This window comes from Geospiza fortis, unplaced genomic scaffold (genome assembly GCF_000277835.1).
Source record: "Geospiza fortis unplaced genomic scaffold, GeoFor_1.0 scaffold408, whole genome shotgun sequence".
Taxonomy (NCBI): Eukaryota; Metazoa; Chordata; class Aves; order Passeriformes; family Thraupidae; genus Geospiza; species Geospiza fortis.
Window position 1 is genome coordinate 1,193,895 of NW_005054330.1, and position 10,573 is coordinate 1,204,467.

Sequence of the window (10,573 nt, forward strand, 5' to 3'; positions counted from 1 at the left end):
CGGCTCTTGCCAACCTGGGCATCACCCCGGGCTTGGTGTGCTTATTTTTATTTCTTATTGTTCTCCTTGGAGTTCCTTCCAAGCAGATGTGTGTCCCGGCAGGAGCCGGGCAGGTGGCTTCACCTTGGGGCTGGGAGGCCGTCAGCTGCCTCCCAGATCCACTCAAAACCCGTCCCCACCTCCAAAACAAGGGAGGAAAAAAATCCCTACACACTATCTATGAAAGGAACTCTTTACTTTGTTTGGGATTTTTGTGTGTGTGTGTCTGTGAAGTCCTCTCCTTCTCCACTTCATTTTTCAAGGAGGAGGAGAAATCTCTTACTGGTGAATAAAAGGAAACCAATCCGGCAGTGGATTTTCCATCATTAGTGCTTGGGATAAGCCACGGCTCCCACAGTGCATTTATTTCTAGTGATTAAATAAGAGGATAATCATTGTATGAAGTAGTAACAAAACCTAAACCTTGGGCTGACAAGCATAATTCGGGAAAGGGCAAGTCTGAACAAGTAGGGAGAAGGCATTAGGATGTGAAGTGAGAGGCCTTTACCGGTGCTGCAAGACACTTCTTTCAGTAGGATTTGTAATCTGTTAGGAGGCTGCTTATCCTATTGTGGATGAATGGTGAAATTTACATTTGTTTGTGTTATTTATGTACTGTTTCAGAAACCTGAGCTGGAAGTGGCTGTGAAATGTATTAACAAGAAGAACCTTGCAAAATCACAAACACTGCTAGGCAAGGAAATAAAAATTCTTAAGGTAAAGGCAGACTGACTTATTTTCTTCAGTCTTTATTCTATATGCCCTTTGTTGCGCCTAGCTTATGATATTTTTTTTTTTACTTTTTCTAGGAATTGAAACATGAAAACATTGTTGCCTTGTATGACTTCCAGGTAAATACATTCAATTATGTCAAAGCATTCTAAATTTGGGAAAAGTTGAATGGAGTTTGTGAAATTTCACTTTTTAACAAGTGTTTGTATTCTGATGTGTACTCGGGGTGGGGGGAGGAGGGGGAAGAGAAAGCCTCCTGATAAGTTATGGAAAGATAAACAAACATACCAGATCATGTGTTAGTTGTTGGCTGGACCAGACAACTCATGTGCAGTTGGGAGTTGAGGTGGGAGCTTCTGCTCCAGGATGTTACACAGTGAAATGCAGTGTGGTGAATATGCCTGTGCTGGAAGCTTTTAAGTTCTCAAAATGTTAGAAATAAAATTAACAGTAGTTATTTTTGGCATGCCCACTTCTTTATTTTATTTCTCTGGTCTGGATACACTCCCTGAGAAAATGTCTTTTTCCTAGGCCACGTAAAAATAGTGCAAGCATGACTTTGTAGCATATGATTGTCTTAGCTCCAGAGGATTTTAATTTGCATTTTTCTGTTGTCCTTGTGGTCGTCACTAAGTGTTAAAAATTGCAGCAGACATTTTTCCTTCAAAGCCAGCCCTGAAGATCTAATCTAGAGGGGCTAAAACCGATCTGCTGCGAAACGCGAACCATCCAGTTCTAAATTTATTTTTTCCCCCTTGATTATTTGTTAAATCCTGCTTGATAACGGGGCAAGTTTTCTTTGCTGTTTGTGAATGCTTTTAAAAAATAACGCTGCGGGATGGAAAGGCGGTGCTGGAGGATGAGGGGCTCTGGTGCAGGCGGTGCTGCTGGATGAGGGGCTGCGGTCCAGGGTGGGTGAGCGCTGTGTGACCGCCCCCGGCCGGCCCTGGCGTGGCTTATCGGCCGTGTCCTGCCCTGTCCCCGGTATCACGCGTCCCGCAGGCCGCCGTGTTTGTTGACATTCCTCCTTGTGCCGTGGATTGGCTCCGGTGGCTCCGCGTCAGCCCCGGCGGTGAGAGCCAGCCCGGCCGGCGGTGCCTGCTGGGTGCTGTAGTCCGCCTCTGTCACCCGGTGTGCTGCAGCCCCGGAGCTGGGACAGCCCCGGATCCCTCCCTCCTGGAGCGGGGGGCTCTGCAGGGCTGCCCTGGAGAGCAGAATTGCTGCTGGGAAATCTCCTTTCATAGCTGTGCTCTGCTCCTGAGCTGATCTGGCAAAGCAGCCTTTGGGCTGATGAGCGCTGCAGAGTAGCTGGGAAAGCTTCCTGTGGGCACAGCCCACTTGAAGCACTAGATCTCATGGTTTGGGTGTTTTTGTTTGTTGGTTTTTTTTTTTTCATTCTCTGTACCTTCCTAATTTGCTTAATAACTTTTCACTTGAGAGAGTGACTGGCTGCTCCGGCACTCCATAGTTAGCATTTGTATGAAGTATTTATGCTGACTGAGATCTTTAAACACTTTTGTTAGATTCCTCTCCCTGCTTCAAGTTATTGCGTTATTGCTGAGTAGGAGGCGACTCAAAGACATTTTCTGCAAAAGGAGCAATTTCATCACTGTTGCAATTATAGAAATGTGGTTTTCTCCTTTTGTGATGAGCTTTATCAAATTCTGTGTTTAGCAGTGTATTCTGGTGAGATTTTAGCAAGAAGCTATGTAAGATACCACAAAACAGGAACTTAAAAATGGTCCAGGGCTCAAGTCATGCCCAGGTTTGTGCTTAGTTACCAGCTTTGTCATAGAGTCCTTGTATGACCTGGGTAATTTGATTTCTCAGAGAAAATGAGATTATTTAGGGGGCATTGGGTGTGGACTCTCCTCTGGTGTGAGGTGATCTATTACCAGACAGTCTGCTGCAGTTAACCCACATATGTTGTGTGTTTAGTGTATCTGAGTGTTTGGCCTTGCTCTGTGTCTGCTTAGGGGTTGTGTGAGAGTAAATTATCTGCAAAGGTAAAAGTGCAGGTCTGTGGAAGGCTGGCTTCTGCCCACCTTTCCTTACTTTCTGGAAAAGACTACTACTTACATTGCTCCTCTGATACCAGATCAGGAGCTTCATTCAAAGCTGCATGTATATTTATCCTCAAAAATACCATATTTGCAGTTAATTGAATCCTTACTTGTAGGCTTTCTAAAATAGAAGATGTTTATTCTTGCATTACAACACAGAGCAAAAGGGAAAAAAATACTTCCTGTGAAACTTATTGTTGCCCTGTAGCTTTGTCTGTCATTGCATTTTGTGTCCTCCCTTCCTCTGCACTGCCTGTCAACAGTGACTCTGACTTTTACTCGTGTGTTTCTTGCACACAAGGAAATGGTTACCAAAACCACAGTGGCTGTAAGCGAGTGATTACACCCAATGATGCTTTCATTTGCATTTTCCTGGTTAAAAACTCATGTTAGCCAGGCCTCTCACAACATGAGATTTTTGATGTAAGGCTAGATTTGCTCCAGACAAACATTTGCAGTGCTGACGTTTAGCACTGACAAGCAGCTCTCACCCTTAATTTATCCTTCAAATCCAGGGAAGATTGCTGTGTTCCTTCTCATTTCACAGATCTTTGTGATATTGGTTCATAAATAATGACAAAATAAGGAACTTCCTAGGAATAAATGATTCTGATGAATGTTTAATCCATAGAAGTGCAGTGACTGGACTTTTCTGGATCCCCTTGCTGGAGTCCTTAGAACAGCATCAGTACATGAGAATGGCTCACAAAATGAAATATGCATATTCCCATTATGTACTCTCATATTAATGAGAGGTGATGTTAATAGTTTAGGAGCCTAATGCAAGAACCCCTGTTCAAAAAGAGGATAAATCTTATTGTACCACATTTCTAAAAGTGCTGTCTGTTCAGTGTCAGTATGGAGTTGTGGTGTGGGTTTTTCCTAGGCACAGGGGGTGTTTGGCAGACAGTAAAAGCTGTATTCCACCATGTGTGGGGTGTATGAGTTGCTGCTGATCACTCCCTGACCCCTCAGCTGGCTTGTTGGGGTCCCCAGTCTGTAGCAAAGAGGAGCAGAGTACTCCAGAGGGACATCTGGGCACCAGAAATCCTTTTACTCTGACAACAGCCAAATGAGCCCTTGTTCCTTAAGGTACAAATTAGTAACAACAAATGATGGTTTCTGCCAACAGAGGACTTGGTATAGAAATAAAGTTTCTTGGAAAACTGGTCTCCATGATTCAGGATCAGCTCAACTCAGGGAAAGCTTAGCACATGTGTGTGGGTCTTGCTTTGGTTTCTTTTGTGTCTCAGGACATTAAATCTGTGATCAGAGACCACTTGGTTAGCTGAGGAGATTGAATGGTAGGAAGGGAACCCTTGGACTTGTCAAATCCTGGGTGCACTGTGTGCCAGAAAATTTCTTGCAGCACTAGGAAGAAGTTCCTGCATACATAGCTAAGATCTTTGGGCAGTGGGAGATTCTGGGTGTCTTTCCCTCCCTGTTCTGTGCCAGCTGCCCCAGGTTGAATAGGCGTCAGCTGAAGGTTTCCTACGTGGCTGTGTTGGTGCTAGGGCAGAATATCTGCTGAATCTGGACGTGCCATGCTTTGGATATTAGAAAGCATTTTCCTGCATGAAATAAGGAGGATTATTTTACTGACAGATTTTCTGTAGTTGTGCACTGTGAGCTGAACTTGCTTCTTAAAGCAGCCTAGCTATGACTGTGCTTGAGTGGATATCAGGTGGTTTTTTGTCAGGTTTTAGCCCCCCCAGTTTCTGGATGGGTGGGATGGACTGGTTGCAGTAACACAGCTGTTAAAGTCACACGAGCCACTGTGCTGTGACGTTTCTGGCTCAGCCTATGTTACCTGAGGGTCTGCTTTCTACACCTTGGTAACAGGTTGATTTATTATACTCACCAGTTTGGGATGAGCTGAGACAAGTGCTTTACTCAGTCACCTGGTACAGACTCACCAAAAATATTTCTGCAGCGATGACTGTATCACCTGGAGACAAAGAACACAGAGTCCTTGCAGTGCAGATTTTTCTTGTGCACATGGATTAAGGCATGGGTGGCAGAACAAATGCTTCTCAGGTTAGTGATCAGTCACCCTGGGCTGGTCTTGAGAGCCAGGTAATGACAGCCTTGTGTTGCTGCTGTGTAGAAAGTCCTTGTGATCAATAGAGCCGTGCCTGCTGGGCTGTGATGTGCTGTGCTGGCTGCACCATCACCCTTTTTTTGACACAGAGCCTACAGATGCTACTCTGCATCTTGTGTACGTGCCTCCTGCTGTCCCCCAGGACCCCTGTGGACAGCAGTGTCCTTCTGTGTGCCCTCCAGCACTGCTCACCTCTGCTGCAGCAGTGCTCTGATGAGCGTGGTGCTGGGTGAATCAGTGCTGCTGCAGTGTCACCTCATGCCTGGCCACCTCTCGTGCCACCTCATGCAGGATCTTCTGTTCCTCAGGCACTGCTGTTTACATGCTCTGTCTCAGGAGACAGGGCTCCACTGAGGCACTTGGAATGACTGAAGAGGCACTCTGTGTCTGGGAGATTGCTCTCCTGAGGTCAGGCTGCCTGCTTAGACCCTGTTTTAATTCCATCTCCTAGCGAAGCTGGCAGCTTGCCTGGTGAGTGGGTGTAAAGTGCAGCTCTCTGAACTGCCAAGCAATCCTCTTTCTGTTTGTGCTGCAGACAAGAATGGGGTGCCTGCTGTCCTGCTCCGTCAGCATCCTCGCATCTGTTGAAGGGAATCACTCTTACTGAAGATTGAATCTGGCTTAATTTAGAGCTAGAAGAGGAAAGGATGAAAACACAGCCACCCTCTGCCAGTTGATGGCCATGTTTGTAGAGAGTTGAGAGTTCTGTAGTGTTGAGCTTTGATTTGATGCTGGCTTCCCCACCCAAGTATCCCACTGTGCAGGTCACAGAAACATCCAGCAAATGTTGACCACTAAATATAGACCTCAGTCATGGGCTTTTTTTAGAGGGAGTTGTCTTGCCGCATTTCTGAAACTATGGTCACTGTTTTACTCATGCTGTGTGTAAAGCACACACCTGTGTTCCTCTCACATGATTAAGGTGTCATGGAAGAGCCGGCGACGTGGTGGTTAATGGTCTCCAAAGCTCCTGTGGAAGGTAGCATTACTCAGCCTATAATGACAGATTAAGGAATGTTCCCCAGCAGTAATAGGAAACTGGAAGGCTGTTGTGTTCACAGTTTGATAGCAAAGCTCTGGTGGCTGCTGTTTGTGCTGCTGCTCTTGAAGCTCCACTGGTGTTTCCACCATGAAAGTTTCCACTGTGTAAATCCTTGTGATAACTGAACACATTTGGAGTGAGCAAAGCAAGGAGGTGAAGATTTGGATGATGGATTGGGAGACACATCTTCCTATGAGTGGCTGGGTGGGATTAAATTCAGGTGGAAAAACACTGTTTGGATTTATTTCAAATATTTATAGGCTCAAACCAAAGCCTAATTGAAAGATTTAGCTTTGTGACTAGACTGAACTTGCCACTGAACTGTGAAACTGCAATAAACCTGTGTGTCTCAAAAGCTCATATTAGTGCTCATTCTTGTATAGAGAACAGAGGGTACAATTCACTTTGGTGTGTCCTCCCTTCTCCTCCTGCTTTCCCACCTGTTGGTACCAGCTGAAAAGCTTTGCACCGACCAACAAACAGAGGGTTGGTGCTGGTGGTAGGAATCCTAGCTGGATGGCTCTGGTTTGCTTTGGAAAAACACCCAGAGAATTGGATGTGGGTCTTCCACGAGGCAAACTGCCTCCATCCCAGAAGTGAGATCCAGTGGGAATGAGAAGCTAAGCACAGGGGTGGTCTTTGCAAAGGCAAGGAGAGGTTTTTGGTTTGGTTTTGCTTTCAGAAAAAGTATACATGGTTTTGCTTGATGTCTTTTGTTGTCTGGCTGGTGGTTTTTTTCCCCCCTGCTGTTACTTATGTTCACATAGCAGTAGCAAATGGCACATTGGGCGGAAAATGAGCATGAAGGATGTGATCTTCCAAGGCAGTGTTTCTCAGGTGCAGACCTTAACATACTTTGATTAAGAGAAAGCATCTTAATTGTCTTCAGGTGTTAGGCTTCCTGTCTGAGAAATGTAATAACAAGTGTTCACAGCAGAATGCAGGGATGAGCCCTGCCCATAGATAGCTTTGGAACCTCTGCTGTGCTTATTGTATAGCAAAGAGGCCCTTTAATTGTGCATTGTCTCCAGCTTTATAATGTGCAGACCTTTAATGCTACCATAAACATAGAGATGCTGTCAAAATGCAGAGTGAGGATCTCAGAGCTGCATCTGTTTACTAAGCAAGGTTGTTTCAAGGGGGGCTGATAGAAATGAATCAAATTGTGCATCACTGGTTGCTTAGGGCAATAATGTTCAGTCTGGCTGCAGGAGCACCTGGCTTGTCTCCTAGCATCAGAATAACAGGAGGAATTAGGTCAGCTGAGCTGGCATAGTAGGGATCAACCAGACTGTGGTTCCAGTGGGGGGGAATGAAAGATGCATAATTTTAAGTCATTAGAGATCCCATTTAGCAAAGCATCTTAAAAACCTCCAGGAAGGGGGAGACTCCCAGCCAGCTCTGAGTGCATTGGTGGCCCAGGGTGTGGGAGCTGCTGGTGTGATGAGGACCCCAGGGACCACAGGCAGGGTTGAGAGGCAGCCCAGGGGCTGTGGGGTGGGCTCTGTGTGTCCCCATGGGTGCTGTGTCACCTCACCCTGCACACACTCTCTTCATTTGCATTGGATGCTCTTTTCATTTGATTGACAATCATAGCCATCATACTAAATATGTTAAAAAGTGCTTATTTCTCTGTTGTTTAAATAGTGCAGATTTGATCTTGTGTTTCTCTGGCTTCCAGTAACTGGATTTTTTCTCTTCTTAAATTAAGGCTCTTCCTATTTGAAAGAAAACTCAGGCTCTTTTTTTCTTTATACCTCTTGTTTCCACACCTTTGTGGTAACAAGTGTGCTTGTTTTCTTAAATCTGGTGAATGAAGTATGAAATAAATGGATGGAAAAGAGACTTGCAAAGGCCAGGCACTCATGCAGCTTCCATAGAAAATCCTGGGAGGTCAGACCTCTAATTTTCAGAGTTTCTTAAAAAAAAAAGAAAACAAACACACCAGAAAAACCCAAACCCAAACAATTCTTGCAGAGTATCAGATTGTGTTTGGTATATACCGTTAAAAAACAAGCAGTTCCCAACTTTATCAGGGGGACTACATTAATCAAACCTCAGGACTGAGTCACTTTGCTTGTATTTGCATATATCTCAATCAATTAATGTGTCTCAAAGAGTGTGATTAAAACTGAAATATCCACCTCAACCCTTAGCTCTCCCCCACTACCCCTTCTCATTGGGAAGGCTGATAAAATGCAACCTTAAGGTATGCAAGGATTTAATTCCAGTACATGTGACTGATCTTAAGGTAATGGGGAATTCAACCTTAAATGTTCAGTTTATGGTATGGCTGTGAACAGGAAGGAGATGAGGAATAAATACAGAAAAGCAAATCGGGTCTTGATTATTTTTGTCATTGTTTTTAGAATTCTGAAGTTTCCTCTCTCGATAGCATTAATATAATGCATTGCCTTTTGCATAGGAGCTTGCTTTTGTTTGAAAAAGCTTCTAGATATTATTCTGCTCTGTTTGAAGCCAGCAGTGAATTTGTGAAGCCCAGCAGCAGGGCTGTGACCAGCTGGGGGGAAGAGTTGGGCTGGGCTGAAGGAACCTGTTGGGACTCATGCCCAGTGGAAGGAATGGTGAAGTTTCTTCAGGTCACTTGAAGGCTGAGCTGCCTCTCCAGCAGTGATCCCATCTGGCTGTCGTGGTATGAGCTGCCTGGGAAAGAGCAGCTCCACGGACATGACGTTGTCCTGTTTGTTTTCTAATGTCATGCAAGCAGACTTTAGAACTGTTGCCAGGGGGATGGGAAATAGTCTCCCTCCCTTCCTGAAGCCTGTGTAGTACCAGAGAATGGTTTTCCTGCTGTTTTTAATCTGCCCTGAAGTACAACCTGTCCTGAAACAGCTCATCTGTTGTACATTGGAGAGTACAGTGGTGCCTGGAATGGGGCAGTGGGCAGTGCTGACCCTTGTCATCACTGTTCTTCCAGTTCTACAAAACTCTGCCTGCTGCAAGGCCACCCATCAACCATTTTTGTGCTGCAGGGCCTTCCTTCTGCTTGCTCCATGTCCTAGAGCAAGCTGGCAGGTCAGAAGGAAGCAGAATGCAGTCAATGGCCAACTGTGGGCCAATTGTGGACAGAACATGGTGGGCCTTGCCAGGTCTTGTTTCTGATGCTTACTCCATGGGATCTACATTAAGAAATTAGAAGCCCTCATTGTTTTGGTAGTCACAGATCTGCTGACTCTGGAAATAACACTTTCTAGTCAGTAGCAGTAGGTTTTACCTTTCTTCATCTGAGTTAATTGTCTCCTGAATTAGAAGCCTGCTCAAAATGTTCCTGAGTTCCTTATTGGTGATGTTCAGGAGGAGAGAGGAGGATAACAGGGCCAGAGAACAGAAACACAGGAGGCTCTGAGACCTGTGTTTCTTTTCACTTGTGGTCAAAAGGCATGTGAATATCTTTTCTTTGCTTTAGATCGGTTTTCCAAAGGATGAGCAATGATAAGTTCTCTCACACTTCTGATTGATGATGCTATTGTCCCTTATCTTGCTTCCGTTCCAATAGATGCATGAGGAGATAATCCTTGCATATCATGACAGTTTTCCTTTCCCTTTTCAGAGGCTAACCTGCTCAAGCCAAGCTGTGAGCCACAGTTGAACAGTTCTAAGAGATTTTACTTTTTGGAAAGTTGTTTTCCTCTCTTTAGAACAGCAGGTTTGTTTTTCCCAAACCCAGTCAGTTTGGGAGCCCCTGCCTGAGCTAGGGATTTTCCAGATGCCATTGGCCTAAGAATTGGCTTCTGTAAAGCAAAGTTGTGTTTGTTTGGACTGTGTTTGTGACTCCAGTGCCACTGTCAGAAAGCAATAACTGGAGACCACACGTCAGAAAGGTACTGGCTCCATGAGATCCTGCTGGCAAAACAGGAGGATGTGATACACAGTGGTTCTGCTGCAGTGAGCAGGGAAAGTAACAAAAAAGTAGATGGAAAAGCTTAGCTTTCAGTTGATGTTGAGTTATCTTCTACTGTCAGACCCTCAGCTTTGTGTTGTGCTTCTGTTATGTTGATGCAGTTGGTGAAGTCCTGGCCCTGCTTAGAGAGATCCATGTGCAGCAAAATTATCTTTGTTTGGCAGCATCTCTGGGTGCTGTTGGAGAGGTGGTGCTGAGCAGCTTGTTGGTGATATCTCCTGAGAGGCACAAACCCTCTGCCATCACAGGGATGCCAGCAAACACCCAGGAGAGTGGTATGTCTTAGAGGAGTGCTTATGGCTCCTCTGCTGTAGGCAACAGGAGCCTTTTTAGCTCCAGTGCTCACCACATGGGTGTAACCCTGGAGCTACCTTCATCTTCTGGCCTTGTGTGAGGTACAAGTCATTCTTAGCTGGTTTTCCCCCAGAGTGTACTACAGCACTGGTCTCACACCGATTGGTGAGAACACTGAGCTGCTGAGAGAATCCTGGAGTGTTGTGTAATCAAATTTCCACTTTTTGTCCTTCCTGAGCATCTTTCTAAACTTGGTGGCAGGCTGAGTTCAGGGGTAGAGTGCAGAGGAGGATTTTTCTAAGGAAAATTCCTCTCTGAGACTTTTTAAGCTGTGGTAGGAGGATGACTAACTGTGGGTACACCCAGACATTTCCCTTTGG

General features: G+C 45.2%; 1 protein-coding gene across 1 annotated transcript in view; it reads left to right on the forward strand.

Annotated features, from left to right (window-relative positions):
- The window catches only part of ULK1 (unc-51 like autophagy activating kinase 1), a 76,266-nt gene that overhangs the window by 1,648 nt on the left and 64,045 nt on the right, over positions 1-10,573 (forward strand). Inside the window, exons 2-3 of the mRNA XM_014307181.2 lie at positions 664-756; positions 849-890. Coding sequence (XP_014162656.1) covers positions 664-756; positions 849-890 — 135 coding nt within the window. The remainder of the gene's footprint in view (positions 1-663; positions 757-848; positions 891-10,573) is intronic.